Raw genomic sequence first — 19,687 nt, 5'->3', positions numbered from 1 at the left:
GTGATGAAATAAAAACGACTATTGTTTCTGTCATAAAATGAGTACAAAAGGTACTGTGACAAAAATCAGCTTTTCCTTTAAATAATCTTTCCGTACTAGAGAATAGTCTGGTTTCCTTAACATGAATCTCGTACGACAGAATAGAAATGAAACCTGTTGATTTTAGGCCATTTTCAGCCCTCAAATCCAACTTTTTTCACCCACTAGACTTACCAAATACTGGTAATATTTATAGAATAATTCCATAATGATGTGAAGAAGCCATTAACTTTGCTATACACTGTTGTTTCTTTCAGGTACTTATGCGCCGTGCATTATGCGCCGTGTACTGTGTGTACATATCCGCGCACAAAGCATGCTTAATTAGACTTGCTATCAGTCCAATTTGCGCACTGTGTTTAAGCGGCAGCAATTAGAATGTGCGTATGCAAACTATAAAGTGACCCAATCTGATGAAGTGTTTGATTATTATTATTTGATGGTGATCGATTAAAACAAACAAGAAGTTTGATTGTGAATTATAGCCACTTGTCTCTGCTGCATGACTGATTTATGTCAGTTATTGTCTTTTTTTAAGTAATCTGCCTCAGAAAAAAAGGTTTAGGGCAAGACTTTAGGCCAGACTCTTAGGCAAGACTTTAGGGTCAGACTTTATAGGGAAAGACTTAAGAGCCAGACTTTAGGCCTATAGGACAGACTCAAATTATATTGCCTTCTCCACCCCAGCCTTCCCTTTTCTATTGCGTTTGCGCGCCAAGTTATAGTTCAACCCCTCCCCTTCCCATTCCCCTTTCCCCTTTCCATAAAGTCATCGAGGCCTTGAGGAAAGCTACGCTACCAGAGGAACTCCACTTGGGTCAGGTTGACGTCCTGAAGTTGTGACGGCGCCCTCAACGCTGGTCCCGGCCAAGCACTAGCTCAGCCATACATCACCGATTTCTCCTGGTTATTAATCCCGGCGGGTTTTTAGGGATTCGTTGTACCCCTGGGTATATCGAGCCCCGGATTCCCGTTACAGTACTTTTGAGAGCTGTTTTTCAAGTCCTGTCATGCTTGTTTCGACCCGAACGTGCAATTTGTGTAAATGTCGTCGTTACGGGCAGCAAACAAAACACAGTAAATCGTGACGTAATAAACATGACTCCCGATGCAGAGTAGCATAAACCATAGACGAGTCCTGTTTATTACGTCACGATTTACTGTGTTTTGTTTGCTGCCCGCAACGACGACTTTTACACAAATTGCACGTTCGGGTCGAAACAGGACCTGAAAAATAGCTCTCAAAAGTACGACGCGCGACGCGCGCGCAGGAGGAAGCGCCAGCTTCTTGGTTCGATCAGCCATGTCATGGCGCTTGCGCAGTTGCAGTACCGTAACGATAGAAAATGGGAAATGCGTTACGGCTGCCGTAACGTGCGAACTACCAAAGACCCTAGCTGGAGTTACCCAGCCCTAAATTTTATCATTGGGTTATCATTTATGGCTGGATGACATTTTTCACGCGAACCAGCAGAGTTAGCAGGTCCCCTAAAAAATTCGAAAAAAATTCGAAAATGTGCAATTCAGTTGTCCCTATTACACACTAATTTCAACTGGAACTCACCCAAACCTTGCCTGGAATAAATAACCATTACACAGGTCCATGAAGTAAAAAACGATCCACGATGAAGATTCAGCCCACACAAAAAAAGGTACAATTGCAGTGAGAAAAACGAGGCATAAACCGACCAGCCTCGACTCCAGGGGCGCGTGCTCGTTCCTTACATATACACTAACCCCTAGCTGTGATGATGACGTAAATGACACTGAATGGCTATTCACAGCGTACTGCGCGGGCATTTCGAAGATTGCACACCGGGCGCGCCCATAATGCGCTCGCGCTCGCCGCGCGTGCTTAGCTTTGCACGTAACGTCACGTACGAAAAAAAAGTTATGATTCAAAAGTCGCGAAGCCTGTACGATATGGATTATGTCAGCCGCTTTTTCGCTAAATAACACCCTGTATCTGTGGTTGTAAAGGCACGAAAGGAATACGTACATTTTAGACAAATCTTTGCTAATAAACACAACGTCCAAACGTTGTGTTTGAAAGGATTGATTCTTCAAAATCACAACTTTTAACATTTTGAAGATGGCGCCGGCACGTAAAAAGGATAATCTGCAGCCCTAATTATAATGTACCGTATTTTGGTATACATATTTAAAGCTACAGTCCATCATTTGTAATTTGTGGATTTTGTTCGTTTGAAGCAACAAAAGAGTTCAAAAATCTAATGAAGGATACTGAGCAACTAACCTGATGAAGTTTCAGCTAAGCTTCAGCTGTACATTCCGAGAAAAACAGCATTCTAAGATCCCAATTTCAAATCAAAAGTTACTGAATCATGTTTTGAATTGTTTTGAATTGCAGCTATACGCGACGTCGCGCACTGATCCGACGAATTACAACAACCGCGCGCGCGTGTGCGTCGTTCCAATACTTGTGCGCGCTGCGCTGAATAACAAAACGAACTACTAATTTAAATTTTCCTACGGTGCTTCTTAAGAATCACCGTTGGAAATGCCTTCTTTCGTTGATTACTTCAAAATGACAGCTTCCCAGAAAGAATAATTTCACAGGGAGTGAACCAAGTTTGTTTTTCAACAACAATTACGCCAGTTACTTTTCGGATGGCTGCAAATGATGGACTATAGCTTTAAATTACATAATCTGGGGTTACGATCGCGAAAGGCATGATGGGAAACAACATGGAGCTGCAAGATCGTACCCCGGCACGGGGCACGAGGTTGTAAACCGACAACCGTCATCATCTAGGCGCTTGCGTCAAGTTGATCTGACATCGCGCACTCTGTAAGTGTTCTCCAGTGTTCTCTGTCTAATGCCACGTGCTAGGTGCATCGATCCTTGATGTTGACCCCCGTGGTTGTCAGGTCCTTGTTTACTCTCTTCAGCCACGTGGTTCGTTGTCCCCTCTTGGTAGCTTGTTCTTGCGGATTGTCTCTAGAAGTGCTTGCTTGGCAGGAGCTTCCTCGGGTAGTCTCAGGAGATGGCCTGTCCACCTAAGACGTCTTCGGGTAATGGCAGTACTCCAAGGGATCTCGTTGGTTCGCCTGTACAGTTCTTTATTGGTGATCTTCTTGGGCCATTTTATATTAAGGATTAAACGCAAGAGTCTTCTGTGAAATGCATCAATGTTCTCTTCTAGTGACTAAGTCAATGTCCTTAGTTCGCTGTTGTATAGAAATACAGATGCTATGAAGGCACGGAATGTTTTGAGTTACGTGTTGTTTGAGATTGCATCACTGTTGAAGACATTCCTGAATTTGTTGAAAGATACCATCGAAAGTATTTTCCTCCTGGTAATATCTTGCTCAGTGTCGAGAAAAGATCCCAGGTATTTGCATTTCTTCCAACTGGTGTTGCTTCCGTTTCTACTAATGAGGTGTTTCTCTGTCTTAGACGGGTTTACTGTGAGGTTTCGCTCTTTTAGTAGCTCAGGTGCCTTCCTCTCCACAGTTGCTATCGGGTGGATATTGGTACTTGCCCAAGTGATGTCATCAACATACTGTAATCCCATCTCAAAGTATGCTGGCGGGCAAATAGCGTAGCTGTGGTTCTCGAGTTCCATAGGAAGCGATTGGGACTGTGTCTGCGTGCAGTAATTGTGATCCTGAAGAGTGAATGGTGTCTCAGGTGTTTCCGGGTCAAGTTGTCTCAGTGCTTTTGCCAGGTATAGAGTGAAGAGAATGGGACTGAGGCAGTCTCCTTGAGGCACGCCGATGTTGGTTTGGAAGGGTTTACCCAAGATACTTCCCACTCTGACTTGCAATCGAACGTCCCTAAGCAAGATTGCCAGTTAGTGGAGTTCGTCAGTTGCTCTAGTATCTCTTTAAGATCCTCTCCTCACCGAGTCAAAAGCCTTTGACATGTCGAGCAGCAGTAGGTGAAGTTCATAGCTATCGGCTGTGATGGCCTTCTCTGCTAAGATCTTTAAGGCAAAGACCTGCTCAGTGGTGCCTCTGCCGTGTCGATAGGCTGCTTGGGAAGCTGGTCGTCTAATCTGTCGGCGATTCTCTTCGTCAAACAAATGACCATTATTTTCCGGATAATTGTCAGAAGAACGATTGGCCTTATGTTCACCGGGGTCCCTTTGGTTTGCCTGGCTTAGGAAGAGGAACAAGAATACCTTCTTTGATGTCGTCAGGGTAGATGCCAGTGCTAGCGGTTTCATTCAGAGTTCTGGCAATTTCTTGAGCAATCATCTCGGGTCCATACTTTAGCAATTCGGAACTGAGATTATCTTTTCCAGCACTTATGCAATTTGATTGAATCGCCTTTTTGACTTCTATCTTGGTGAAGGGCTTGCTCATCATCCGTGGTGGAAATTCTTCAATTATAACTTCATCATCCAAGTCAAACTTGCTTTGAAACCAGTTTCTGATGATCTGTTCTTGGCCAGCTGTATCGATGACCATAATTTATTACCGCCTTCGTCCGCAACCAAGATCCTATTGGGTTGCCTCTGCTGTATATTTCTGATGGCCTTGAAATACTTTGTAGAGTCATACCCGACGACTGTTGAGGTTTACCACGCGCATCATAGCTGCGATACTGGACGGCCACCAAAGTTTGCCGGTTATCGTGCATGAAACAGTCGTCGGGTAATCCGCTTCCGCGTGACGTCATGCGCCATCAGCCAGCGCAGCCGGCAAGAACGAACTGGTAAACGCGCTGTGCACAATCCAATTGCGGGCCTCGCCACGACCGCACGGTTGTCGGTTTATATCTTTTTTTTTTCACTGTAATTGTACTTTTTTGTAGGCTGAATCTTCATCGTGGATCGTTTTTTTTTACTTCAAGGACCTGTGTAATGGTTATTCCAGGCAAGGTTTGGGTGAGTTCCAGTTGTAATTTGTGTGTAACAGGGACAAAATTGCACATTTTCGAAATTTTTTCGAATTGTTTTGGGACCTGCCAACTCTGCTGGTTCGCGTGAAAAATGTCCTCCAGCCCTAAATGACAACCCAATGATAACATTTAGGGCTGGGTTACTCCAGCTACAAACCCCCGATAATAATGCTCCCAATTCTGTATGATATGGGTTCAGCTCATAAGTCCGACGCCTCATACTGTCAGAATCCTCATAAGTCCGACAAAATCGCATCTCCTAACCAAAATGAAGGCCCATATGCATAAGTCCGACGCCTCACAGGTACGACGCCTCGTGAGTCCGACGCTTCATAGCTCCGACGCCTCGATCGCGATCGTAGGTCCGACAAATATTAAACGCCTCGTTTTTCCGACGTCGGACTTATGAGGCGTCGGACTTAAGAGGCGTCGGACCTATGAGGCGGAATAAATAAATGTTATGCCTCATAAGTCCGACGCCTCTATAAACAAATTGAAACATCAATTTAGCACAAGGATTCCAACAAAGTGCACTTCAATACACGTTTAAATACATATAGGTGGTTTTTTGGAAGGTTGGAGTTGATCATTATTTTAGCGAATTCCAAAGCTAGGGTCCGTCATTAACATGATGGTTCCTTGTTTGCCTCCAAAGAGGTAGTCTGGTTCCCAGACCAAAAGATTCTGACTATTCCTGATGAATATTAGGTCAGGTAGCCTCCGGTAATACACTGTATAACAATTCACGTCACGTGACCACAACAGGAGGAATTCTTCCTTTTTCCGAAACTGTCCGAAGTTTGCCGAGTCCATTTCGTCGACAATTGGATAGCGAGTATTTCCCAGTATACTTAAGTCTAATAACTGCTAATTGCTTATTAACAACTTTTAAAATGAGTTGATAATTAATATTCATTGCTTATCATTTACAAAACTTGAAATTCAACGACGATTTTGTGCATCAAGTATACTCGGATCGTATATATATATACCTCACGTGACTAAAACGGGAGGAATGCCTCCCATTTTCCAAAATGCCCGAGGTTTGCCGAATTCATTTCGTCGACAATCTTGGATAGCGTCCAGGTATTTCCGGCTATAAAATAGGTTAATTTTAACTGCCTTGCTTATTAAAAATAAAAAAATGAGTTGATAATCAAAATTCATTATTTGCTTTTAGAAAACGTAAAATTCAATGACGACTTTGTGCATCAAGTATGCCCTCAAATCGTGCGAGGGGCGAGCTTTGCTGCGTCGTACTATTTTGAACGACGTTTTTTTACTGGTGTCATATGAAAATCGGACTCGTATGAAAATCGGACTCTTTTTACCTTTTATTGGTTAAATCCTCTCACGTGACCGGTCCCTCTCCTAATTATCTATGCATGAGCATGCGCAATACCACCAAAGAGTCCGTATTTCATAAAACCTAAATTCATGCTACACCGGGACTCTCCAAACCTCAGCGTGGTATCCATTTCAGCTTCACCTCCTAACAGTGCTATTTTGCTTTTAAGATTTCAGGTCAAAATTAGTTAATGTTTTCGTGCAGAAATGTCAAAATGTATGATATAATTATGAAGCCAGTGATTTTGTTTTGATAAGAACATTAAAAGCTAGAAATGATAAAGCCAAGGCCGGTAACGATGCCGAGCTTTGGAAAAGGGCCGTCATGTTTATTTTTAGCCGCAAGGGTGCAGACCAGTAAATCAGTCCGAAATTGCCTGCGCCGGCCAAATCACGATTTTATCTTCGGTATTTGGGCATGCTTTGGGCCATGAACTTGAGGGTTTGTAAAAAATATGGGTGGAAGCCGTGCACAGGACTGGGAGCTTGCCGTTCTGTGTAATTTTGATGTAATTTGGACCCTAAAAGCGCTCTATTTTGCAATGGAGTGTAGGCATCGTTTTTCAAAATGGCGATGGGCTTCAGGACTATTTTCAGGGGTGATCATCTTCAGATGGAAATTTCTCCTAAAAGTCATCAGTTGACCTCCCGAAAATTGAAACGAAAATGAAAGATGATGAAATAAGCTTTAATTTGATGTGCGTCTCGAACACCTTGGAGAGTTATGAGTATTTTTCCCGAATTTTTGAAGTGGGAGCATTTACCATTGGGGTCTATGGAAGTTTATTTACTGGTCTGCTACCGCAACGGTTGCAAGCTGACCTACTATTTAGACGTATGGGCGTCGAGTAATTGTTGAGTCAAGGAACCAGACTACCGACCGCGGGGCAATTTGTGGTTTTTCAAAACTCGGCTTCATATCCATTTCGGTTCCGCCTGTTTCGAACTCAGCACGCCTGATTCCAACTCAGCATGAGTTAATGTTTTTCCACAGAAAATATCAAACTCTTTGAACAAAATAAAGGCAATACATGTAGTTGTTTAAAGCCAGAGATAAAGCCGAAACGGACAAGAAGCCTAAATTTGAAAATTGCTATTATAGTTAGTGTAGGTCGGAAACAAGCCTCTTGGTATACTGCTAAATAAAAAGTAACATCTTAACTTCGAATCTGTCATATATATTTTTCGCATTTCTTTTCTCAGCACCCCCCCTCCTTTTTAAAAAAAAACTTTCCCAGGGGAAAGGGATGGCAACACCGAGCGACACCCATGCTTCCTTAGGCTAAAATAGCAGGACCTTGACTTTTTTGAAAAAGAAAATGGATAAATTTGCATTGCTCAGGAAAAAAAAGTAAGAAAAATAAGAGCAATATATTCCAAAGATAATAAACTCGTGAAGGGCACGTGCAATTTATCTTTAAGCGCTCAAGAGGTTTGCCCAATACTGCATTCAACCTTGTCTGTGGTATATAGGGGCTTGTTCAACATCCGGGCAGTTTGCTTTAAAAGTAGAACACATTGCTTTTAAATTATTTGGGAGGCAAAAATCAGCTAGACTTCAGTCACAAGTAGGATGTTATTGTTTTGCAATTCAATATTCTTGAAGGGCAACACCTTATATTGATAAGTAGAATTGTTACGAACTTCAAGGTGTCTTATCTTAATGCTTAATTGCCATGTGCTAAGCAAAGAGCATATTATAGGTTTTCCCAGCTATTTTAACACTTGTATCAAACGAATTTCCTATATCGATACTTTAATTTCGTCCCCGAACATCGCCAAGCTCAATTCTCAATTTGAATTTCAAAAAGCCACCACTAGATTTCATTTAAGGTTCAGTATAATTCAAATTGTTAGCATTCCGATTCGTCCAGAATCTTTGAAATTCGTCTCGTGAAGCAATCGGCGTTGAATTGAAAAAGCAAATTCGTTTTTTGTCATTCGTTTTAATGTTCTTGTCGTTACATTTCGTCTCTGGTGACTTACAACGTTACGATTAAAAATGTGCCCAATCTTTGGACTTGTTTGCGCATTAATTAAATTTTAATTTTTAACAAATATTTCCTTATAAATGAAAGTATAGCTGTAAGTTTTGAGTTTTCTTTGACAATTAACATTAAAATCAGAAATTGAACTTTCATAATATGCTCTTTGCTTAGCATATGGAAATTAAGCATTAAGATCAAACTCCTTCGTAATGTTGCTCTTTGATATATGTAAACAGAAATAAGGTATGTCTATCAAAGAAAAACATTAAGAAGGTCTTTGAACTTAATGCTTAGTGTCCATGTCATAAGTGCATATTGTAAAATGTCAATTTTCGACCCGAATGTTAATTGTGAAACACAGAAATAAAAATTCATACCTGTTAATTGTGAAACACAGAAATAAAAATTCATACCTTACAGCTAACTACTTTTATTTACACATATAAGGAAATATATGTTTAATTTCATTGTTTTAATTCGCATAATATTCTTCAAATAAACATTAAGCATTAATTCTTTGAACTTAATGCTTAGTGTCCATGTCATAAGTGCATATTGTAAAATGTCAATTTTCGACCCGAATGTTAATTGTGAAACACAGAAATAAAAATTCATACCTTACAGCTAACTTCTTTTATTTATACATATAAGGAAATATATGTTAAATTTCATTGTTTTAATTCGCATAATTCTTCAAATAAGTCTAAGATTTAAGTCACCAGGGACGATCGTATAAGATTTAAACCACCAGGGACGAAATGTAATGACAACAACATGAAAACGATTGACAAAAAACGAATTTGCTTTGTTAATTCAACGCCGATGGCTTCACGAGACGAATTTCAAAGATTTTGGACATATCGGAATGCTAACAATTTGAATTATACTGAACCTTAAATGAAATCTAGTGGTGGCTTTCTGAAATTCAAATTGAGAAGTGAACTTGGCGATGTTCGTGGACGAAATTAAAGTATCGATGTAGGGAATTCGTGTGACACAAGTGTTAAAATAGCCGGGAAAACCTATATTAAAGTGTTATTCCTGATTCTAATGTTAATTATCAAAAACCAAATTAAAACTTACAGCTAACTACTTTTATTTATAAGGAAATATTTGTTAAAAATTAAAATTTAGTTAATGCGCACAATTCTTTACATAAGTCCAAAGATTGGGCACATTTTTATTCGTAACGTTTTAAGTCACCAGAGACTAAATGTCAAGACAACAACATTAAAACGAATGACCAAAAAACGAATTTGCTTTTTCAATTCAACGCCGAATGCTTCACGAGACGAATTTCACAAACTTAAGACGAATCGGCATGCTAAATATTTGAATTATACCGAACCTTAAAATGAAATCTAGTGGTGGCTTTCTGAAATTCAAATTGAGAATTGAGCTTGGCCATATTCAGGGACGAAATTAAAGTATCGATATAGGGAATTCGTGTGATACAAGTGAAAATGATCGGGAATACCTATAGTAAATAGTATAGCGCTGGTGCATCTTGCATGCTGCGCCTACTTCGAACAGCGCAGAGATTCGGGCGCTAGTAGCTACGGTATGAAATTTCATTTGAATTATTGCTTTAGGAACAGAAGAATTATAAGATACTCAGAACAGAACAATTATACGCTGATCCTGATGAGCAGCTTCATGACATCGAACCTCGGTAAACAAAAACAAACAAAAAACAGAACAGGAACAATAGGGAAAGAAAATAATCACGCACAATACTGAACTCTGTCCACTTCAACTATGGTATGTAATTATATCATCCCAAAGTATACATAATTTATCTCCTCGGATGTTGTTGCGCAAGACACAAAATGATGTATAATTCGTATAGCTTTGTTTCTCAAAATTATCGAAAAATACAGGTTGAGTAAAAAAAAACCGAAACCCAAATGTTGGGCCTTTTTTTTCAGAAGTTCTGCACGTACCATTTTCAAAATCTAGGATATAAAAGTTTAATTCATAAGCTTTCTTTTTGAACAAGAATCTTTCAAATCACTCATGTACTTTTCAAGTAACGGAATTTTAAACACAACCACCGTTTTAAGGTTCTGTCCACGGATCACAAAAAAATTGAGTGTTCTTTCGGCAAAACGAAAACAAATCACATAGGGATGTATGTGAATTGTTTTTGTTTTGCTGGGAACGCACACCTTTTTCTTTTAGTACAAGAATCATTCTTGTACTAAAAGAAAAGTACATAAGTGATTTGAAGGATTTTTGTACTTAAAACAACCTTATGATTTTGGGCTTTTCTATCCAAGATTTTGAAAGTGCTACATGCAGAACTTCAATGAAACGATAGTCCCGACATCTGGGTTTCGGGGTTCTTTTTCTCACCCAGTAGAATCGATTGGGAAACGAATCCTATGGTACCAAAAAGAAGCAATTAAAACCTCATGGAGTTATAAGCGCCTCTCTCATTTACTTGACCAATCAGAATCAGAATTGGAATTATGAATTTGGGCTTTTCTATCCTAGATTTTCAAAGTGCTACATGCAGAACTTCAATGAAAAAATAGTCGCGACATTTGGTTTTCGTTATTTTTCTCACCCTGTAGATTCGATGGGAAACGAATTCTATGGTACCAAAAAGAGTCGATTAAAACCTCATGGAGTTATAAGAGCCTCTTTCATTCACTTGACCAATCAGAATCAGAATTGGAATTATTTTAAGCCAATCACATGCAGAGGCGGGTATTATTTTAAAGGTGGGTTATCCGGCATGTAGTGCAACTGTCTCAATGGATTAAATCACTTTGATTATTGCTAAAAGTTTTTCTTTTTAATTATTAATTTACGTTGTAAAAATGCACACAAATAAAAATAAATTAAACTACAAAATATATGAAACACGTTTTAAGCTATAAAATATCTGTGTTTGGGTATTTTCGCATCAAGCAACAAAATTGCTAAAACTAAAAACTATGTATCGAAAAATATGCAGGATATACATTTGAGAAAACAAGGAAAAATAAAAAAGACAGTTTTTGTTGGGAAAGGTATAAGGCTTTGCCAACGCACATGCACAAAAAGGGTAGGCACACTTTCTACACTATTTCAGACGAAATAATTATATACATTTATATAGATTTAAAGTTATAGTCCATCATTTGTAATTTGTGTATTTTGTTCGTTTGAAGCAACAAAAGTGCTCAAAATCTAAAGAAGGGTACTGAACAACTAACCTGATAAAGTTTCAGCTCAACTTCAGCTGAATATTCTGAGAAAAACAGCAAATCAAAAGTTGCAGAATCATGTTTTGAATTGCGCCTGAATTCGTCCGAGACACGTTCTCGCTGAGCCGAATGCAGCTACGCGATGTCGCGCACTGATCTGACGAGTTATGGCAACCGGGGGTGCGTGTGCGTCGTGCCAATGCTTGCACGCGCTTCGCCAAATAACAAAACGAACTACTAATTTAAATTTTCCTACGGTACGTCTTAAGAAGCACCTTTGGAAAGGCCTTCTTTCGTTGATTACTTCAAAATGACAGCTTGCCAGAAAGAATAATTTCACAGGGAATTTAGTCCCCTTACTATCTATCAACCAAGTATGTTTTTCAACAATAATTACGCCAGCTACTTTTCGGATAGCTGCAAATGATGGACTATAGCTTTAACTAGAAAACACCAGTCAATATTATGCATGTATTGCAGATGGTCTCATGCGATCAGGGTCAAATCTCACCTATCGCTCATTCGATAGACGGCATAGGTACCATTGGTCTTCAACTAAACTGGTTCACTGGAAGTCTTTTGATTCATTTGGTCTACACTGATTTAGCACATTCACTTTGGCATTACGTCGGTGACCCTGTCAGACAGCACTGCCCGGCTCTCTTCACCAGTCAACAGCTGGGTCACAACAGTGCCAGTCAGTGAGACAGTAAGTCCGTTAGACAGCTAAACAGAGAGGGTACAACTATGATTGCCCTACGCGACCCCAAAACACTCAATACAACGGGAACCAGTGGGTGCACGCGGTGTGTCCCATGCACCCGACGTCCATTGGACCTCTCTTGATTGATGACAAAACGCCCTCAACCGTTCGTGTGCGAAGTCTATGGTCAAGCATATGCCTCTTCCTGATCCTCTGTGATTCCAGTATTACTCCGGCATTTCCATGGCTGAAAACACAAATGAAATACATTAAATACCAAGGACTAAGGGGAAGCACTAGGGACATCCATCGCATTCAGGATGTGTATGTGGCTAATATTTGGGGGTGCGAGAGAAATGCTGATTATGCCGCCATGTTTGGTGGTTTATTTCACGAAATCCACCTTGTGAGATGTGTGCCTGATCCAATAAGGGGTCATTTAAAATTGTCGATGTTTTTAAATTTCGATTTTTTTATTTTTTTTTTATTTCAACTTTCAATATAAAAAAATGTTCCAGTATTGGGGGAGGTCGCGAGGGGTTAGGAATACCACTGTGCATCCTTTCCACATGGTGCAGAGGCAGATCCACCTTTGGCTAAGGAGGAGAGGGCTAGCTTTAAAGGCAGGACGGGGATAGATTAGCAGGCAGCAGGCTACTTTTTCTCCCCTGCAGTCCATTTGGGTGGGACTCTATTGCCCCCGGCCTAAATGAATTAACATAGTAAAACTTACTTCAGAGATGACTGCTGAATGCATCCCATCTCAGTTGCTCGTACTGTCTTTACTGGCCTGAGTCTTCCAGAGATCACGGACTATGGAAAAGAGGCTCACCTGGTCACTGTGGTGTTTCCCATACCGACAGTGGTTCACAAAGTGTTCGCAGTTGTTGCGAAATAAGTTGTACATCGGCTTGTGGCCATCTGATTGACTTTTCAAATGATGCACGATTTCATCCAATATGGCTGTCCTGACTAACGGTGGCCAGGTCTCATCTCTGATGTTGTTGATTCTGACCTTATCGCTTCCGGTGACAGCCCAGATGTTGTTTACGCACACTTCAGGTCGGTTTTTCGATGAGGGACCTGAACCAGAACTCTTCTTCTTGGAGAAGATTTTCCCGTTTCCGTCAGCCGGGGCTAAGTGGACCACTTGGTGGTGGTCATCCCCCCAGTCGCCGACGTAGATGCCCCAGTGCGTGTACGGCAGGGCAGTGCGATTGAACTCTAGCCTGTCACCCACATGCAACTGCGGCAATGACTGTCCTGATTCGCACCAGTCGCTGACTAGCCCGAAGTTAATGCGCCAGTCTTCGTATCGACAGTAGTTGACAAAGTCCTTAGCATTATTAAACGAAACCTTGCATGCGTACCTGTGCGTCTTGCCCGGCAACAGACGGTTGATTTCATCCAAGATGTCTGTCCTGACTAAAGGTGGCAAGGTATGGTCTCTTTCGTTGTTGATTCTGACTTGATCGTTTCCGAGAACTGTCCCTATGGATTTGACACGAAGTTCTTGTTTAGGTTTCGCTGAAGACCCAATACTCGAAAGAGTCGCTCCTGAGCTGGTTTCGTCGTTTTCGTCGCTCGGGGTGACGAGAGCTACCTGCTCAAAGTTGACCCCCCACTGGCCGATGTAGATGCCCCAGCGATCGTACGGAGATTGACGTCCGGCGAACTCCAGCCTGTCTCCTACGCGAACCTCACTAATAAAGTAATCGATACTACTCTTACTATACCATTCGGTGACTTTCTCGCCGTTGAGAAGGCACATGTAATGCTGGTGATCTCTGTCGTATCGACAGTAGTCCACAAAGTCCTCACTCTCTTTGAACGAAACTCTGCACAAGTGCACGTACACTTGCTGGAGTACAGACCACTTGTGTATGTCTTTCAGCTGATACGAGATTTCCTTGCGAATATGTCCCGTGCTGACTGGTGGCCAATGTTTATCCGTCGAGTTGTTAATCCTTACTTCATCGCCTGGCAAACTGACAAATTTATAGATGGAGTTAACAACGAGTGCACCATTACTCGATGGGAGACTGATGTGCAAGTAAGTCGTCAAAGCTGAGTATGCTCTCCCTTCTTTGGTGCCAGGAATGAAGTGGACTACACTCCACGGCAAGAACTTCAGTTCGTCGACGTAGATGCCCCAGTGCGCACGCGGCAGATTGCTATTGATGAACTCAAGCCTGTCTCCCACACGCACTTTATCTGTTAATCTGGAGATACTGTTCTTATCACACCAAACGCTGAGTCCCCCAAAGTTATTGTTGCTGGTTGGCAATCGTTCTGGTTTCGTTTCCCAGAAATCGGCATCACTTGCAAGCCTGGATCCCGGACCCTTCGCCACAAGTTCGTTGCCCGAGTTACGGTCGAGATTGTCATCGTAATGACGATCCTTATTGTCTTTGACTCTCTGCACTCCGCTAGACAACTGACCCTTTTCGAGTCGACAGCTCATAAAGTTTTTGCTGTCTTTGAATGATGGATTGAACGCGTACAACTGCTGAACATTCATGAACTCATTATCGCTCTTCAGCCTCGAACCCGTTCTCTTCGCCATGACTAAATTGTCCAGAGGTGTACTGCCGAGACCTTGGTCTAGTTCGACAGCTCAACGTAGGCCTGTGATGTACATCAGCCTGTAAAGCGGTGAATGGTGGCAGATATAAGAATAAGTCAGAACTTTGCCAAAATAGTTGACGTCGGTTACACCCCTATGTTCCGACACCCCAGTAACGTATCCAGCTTTTGATGTCGGGGGGGGGGGGGGGGGGGGGCAACCGCACATCCGCGCCGAAATGTAGAAACGTTTTTTTCTTCTGACATTTGCCCTCCGTAAAATCAAAAAGTGTGTGTGTGTGTGGGGGGGGGGGGTGTTGGTTGGTACCTATCTTCCAAATGGAGGCGCTCTTCAAAACTGACCATTAGTATGCATACTACACATTATATGGACATTTTCACGGCGCATTGTAATGGTTGTTGAGCGGGTTTTCTTTTATGGGATTGATGTCAGAAGAACTGTATAAACATTTATTTAAATCACTGCTCAGAAAGAAAAAAAAAGGTCAAAAAAATCCGCCAGGGGGCCAAAGTGCCCCCCCCGCCCCCATCCCCCGGATACGCCACTGCTACACCCCTATGTTCCGACTGCACATACAGTCGAACACCTTTATAACAAAGTCCTTGGGACTCAGCCAATTACCTTGTTATAACAGGTACCTTGTATTAACAGTATTAGAAAACGAAGGAAAAGAAAGAAAACCAAAGATTTTGGACCTAACATTTTGCTTGTTATAAGCATGACGTTGTATTATAACAGTGCTCTTCTTATCAGGGTTCGACTGTATTTCTATTCCTTTATCCTTACCCAACCCTAACCATAACCCTACATAATCCTAACCCAAACCGGGAGTAACACAATCATATGTGCGAGTTGTCGGAACATATATGGTTGTCGGAACATAGGGGAGTCGGAACATAGGACAGTCACAGGCCCGTTGACGTCTCATCTTTGCTATAATTGCGTTTGCAAGGACAATTGGACATCGAGTTCATGTTCAACAAATATTGGCTTCAACCATTATACCGTGACTGGTTGAGGCCAGTGTTGTCACTTTGTAAACATGCACATACAAGGCGGTGGCAAAAAAGGGAACACACCGTTTGACAGTTCCATTACTTCTTCAGCATATTTAAAAAAAAATAATGTTTCAAGATATTGCTCTTCAAGCATAAGTGACGAAAAAATATGATTGCGTATTTTGTCTCTGAGGTAAATGGATAAGTTTAAAAAAGGTCATTTTCAAAATCTGTTTGTTAACCAACGACTTTCAAAAAGAAGAAAGAACTACAAAAAATCAATCAGATAATGAACAGGAACTAGACCAGGTTTTTAGTCAGTTTTTATTTTACCGCCTACACAGTTAAAAATGTACCGTAGATTAGCAATAGGGTTGTGGCCGGAATGCAGTAATTAACGATAGGCCAATTAGCAGTTGAAATATCGAGTTTAGTAGGTTGCCGTAACGATCCTCTTATGCGCCTATCAAATGTCCCCCCCCCCTCCCTGCCCCAGGTCCGATGTCGGGATTTGGTCACGTTTTTCATGCCCTAGGGTGGGGATTTTGGTCTCTCAAATTTGCATTGTTACCATTGGCGTAGTATGGAAAGGCAATCACTAGTGCGCCCCACGTATGTATGTCGGGAAATGGTCGGGGATTGTCACTTAAATTTTGCCCGAGGGGTGGGGACTTTGTCACTTCAAAAGTGACAATCCCCACGTCTTGGTTGGGGCAGCCCGGGGAGGGAAGAAGCAATTGATAGGCGCATTAGTACTACTAAGTTGACTAAATAAATCATTTCTCATGTTTGCAACATTACCAAATGGAAATTGTCAACTTGCTTACTTCCTGAATCTCGTACTGGCTTCAGAACATCATTCATTTCCTCTCCAACAAGTACAGATCACAACAGCTAGTCCGGCTTGAAGAAAACCTGCAACTTCCAGGTGAGATTTGCCGTCTCTGATTCTGCAACTCTGATCGTTTGAAGTCGAGTTCTCTCATTGACGCACGTCTGATTCCCATCTCCTTAATAAGAAGTCATGATGATTAAAACGCAACCGGCACCAGGGCAATTAGCCGCGACGTCGTGATCTGGCCCTGTCGATTGTTTGTAAACATTGAGTGCCATTTTGTACGGGCTGCCCGATAGCACATTATTTGTATAGGGAGTGGTGGCAACATATTAAAAAAAGAGTCCTCATATCACCCCATTACATACAAAGAAGACATGTTTAGAAATTAGTTTGTGGCGTATGTTGATAGTTTTGTATTTTCCACCATCTAATACTAGTTTGTAATCTTCAATAACTATTCTTCATTTTTGCAGTGTTGGACCTTCCATAGTTTAGCAACGCTACAAGTCTAGAGGGCACGAAGTCTGACCTCGCGTATGTGCACACTGTATGTACGCAAAGGTTCAGTACGACTGCGCGCGCGAGGTCAAGGCTGGGTTGGCAAGTGGAAATCCCCTCATGGGATATCACAACATTGGTATTGCGACATCACCTCATTCCCGAAAAGACTATGCATTTTGTGACTATGACTCATGAATGACTGTTCGTACGGTGCGCGACGGTCTCCTGCTGTGTATATTATAATAATACACACTGTCTCCCACTGGGAAGTGTCTTTGGGATTGGGACAGCAATGATTGATGTCCCCTCCACCGTTCGTATCGGATAAAGCACTTTTTTTTAACATAGGCTCAAGTGACATTTTTTTTTTCAAAACAAACTACTCCAGCTTATTACCATGAACATTTTGCTATTCCAAAATCAGGATCCCCAAATCAGTTTTGTCCACGTTTCAGAATTAAATCGTAGGAGCTGGATTGGGGAAAAAAAATTTTTTTGGGGGGGGGGTTTACATTTTTTCTCTATTATTTTTTGTATAAGTCACGTCCGGTTAGAATTGCCAATAGTACATTTCTGGGCTCAGCACCTCCATGGAAACGGATCCTTGTTTTCCATCAAGAATTCGATACGGGACATCTCGCATGCAAAACTGTGTCTACATTCTCTTTAATTGAGTTGAGACTTTCAATGTAAAGACATCTCTTCTCTCTTAAAAATTGGCGCAAAAGACGTAAGAAGTCTAATAAATAGTCGAGTTATTTTTCTAAAACACTAAGAAGTAAGGAAACGATAGGGAAATGACATCTACGCTGACCAACACTATGGAACTAAAACAGCATGGAATTTAAAAAAAAAACACTATTTCCAGTAGAACACTTGTAACCCCTGTAAAAACAGTAATTCTGTGACCAGGACACAATCCAACTTGGACCTAACTGACCACAGCTTGCTAACATGGCGTCGCCAGGATTTTTTTCTAGAGGGGGGCAAAACATATTTTCCCAAAAAGTTCTTGTATTTCTCAACAAATTCTCGATTTGTCAGTTTCAGAGGGGAGCAGGGACATTTTGCCCCCCCCCCCAATCATTAAATTTACACCACTATGACTTCGCGCCTCTTTTTCTTTTCTTTTTTTCTCCTTTTTTTTGCTTTTCTGCGGCCCCCCCCCCCTTGCCCCCCTCGCGACGCCCATGCTTGCTAATGGGTTCAAGTTTGACGATTTGTTTTTTTTTAATTAATGTGGCCTGACGTTGCGAACTTAGCAAGTTCTTCTTCAGAGGCTAAAACAGAAATGACAGAGGTACATACATTAACATGGGGGTGCACACAAACATGCAGGGCTGAAAGAAGAAACACAAAAGGAGGATTAGGTGTGAAAGGTGTGGAAAGATGCAGGGGAGGGTGGATGAGAGAACAAAGAAACAAAGGGAGATGGCAAACCACAAGGGGTCTTGTATACAGGGGAGGGACCAGAAAGGGGAAGGATCAAAGGTCACAGGGAGTGGGAACGGACAAAAGAGTGTGAGAGTGAAGGGATGATGCGGGGGGGGGACAGTATTGAGGTGGAAAGGGATGAAAGATGGGGGAAGATGGGTAAACACAAACAAGGAAGACCAGATGGATTATCTGTAACAGAAGACAATGGAGGAAGAAAAGGATTAATCATTTCCAAGTTGGATGTTGAGACCATGTGGTTGAATAGTTCGAAGACGATTCATCCACACTTTCTCTCTGCTGAGGCGAACTGAGTCCTTGCGATGGCCAAGAGATTCAATGCCCTGCAAAATCATATCAGAAATGGAGTGGTTAGGCAGGTTGAAGTGATGACCAACAGGGGTGTCTAGTTTCTTGGTGTTGACCGTTGACCGGTGGGCATAGAAACGCTTCTTGAGCGTATTCTTAGTCTCACCTACATACTGCACTCCACAGACCCTGCAAGAAATGAGATATATGACATTAGAGGTGTTACAAGTGATGTTACCAATGGTTCTGTGGGTAGTGACAGAAGAGTGGCCAGAAAAGGAGTCAGACTCCTGGATATGAATCTGGCAGACAACACATCTGGAACTGCACTTGAAAGTACCATGCTGGGTGGGAGGGGATGCACCTAAGGAAGGGACTTCAGATTTTTTTTTATAGACAAAGTAAAGGTTTTCAGGGTGCAGGGTGTTTTGCTCTCTCTCTTTCTTCACTTCGAGCAAGATTTGCTCCTTCATTTGTTTTTACGGATTTTGACGGATTGTAATTCTTGGAATTCTTTTATGTCATACCTCTCTATACCATTTATGGACAAATAAACTAAAATCTATAAAATGAAACAAATCAATAACAATAATTCTGTCATGGAGGGAGGGGGAGTTACCTCCTATCCCCACTGCAAAAGCCATTGCAACTAGGTCACAATATTATGTAGTGACCAGGGTGACCGTAAGGTATGGCCAAAATATGCTAAATGCACTTCAAAACTCTGCCAGATTTATTAAAATTCTGCCAAATTCCCCAGAATTACTCGATATACACAATGCTCACTTAAAATAAAGATGTTTTGAAATTATTCAAGTTGCCAACATTTCAGGCAAAATGCGGTTGCGTACGACAAAGCCCGGTTGCCGGTTCCCATTG

The 19,687-nt window shown here is 41.6% G+C and overlaps 1 protein-coding gene across 1 annotated transcript; it reads right to left on the bottom strand.

The window, feature by feature from the left end:
• Positions 1-11,833: 11,833 nt before the first annotated feature.
• On the bottom strand, positions 11,834-14,780 carry LOC119725463. Its single transcript, XM_038196874.1, has 2 exons — positions 12,875-14,780; positions 11,834-12,388 (listed from the first exon to the last, which is right to left on the bottom strand). The coding sequence occupies exon 1, from the start codon at positions 14,705-14,707 to the stop codon at positions 12,905-12,907; it is 1,803 nt and encodes a 600-aa protein (XP_038052802.1). The 5' UTR covers positions 14,708-14,780; the 3' UTR covers positions 11,834-12,388; positions 12,875-12,904.
• Positions 14,781-19,687: the final 4,907 nt, after the last annotated feature.

Source organism: Patiria miniata, unplaced genomic scaffold (assembly GCF_015706575.1).
Source record: "Patiria miniata isolate m_02_andy unplaced genomic scaffold, ASM1570657v1 HiC_scaffold_1, whole genome shotgun sequence".
Lineage (NCBI taxonomy): Eukaryota > Metazoa > Echinodermata > Asteroidea > Valvatida > Asterinidae > Patiria > Patiria miniata.
This window is presented reverse-complemented; position numbering and strand designations above follow the sequence as displayed.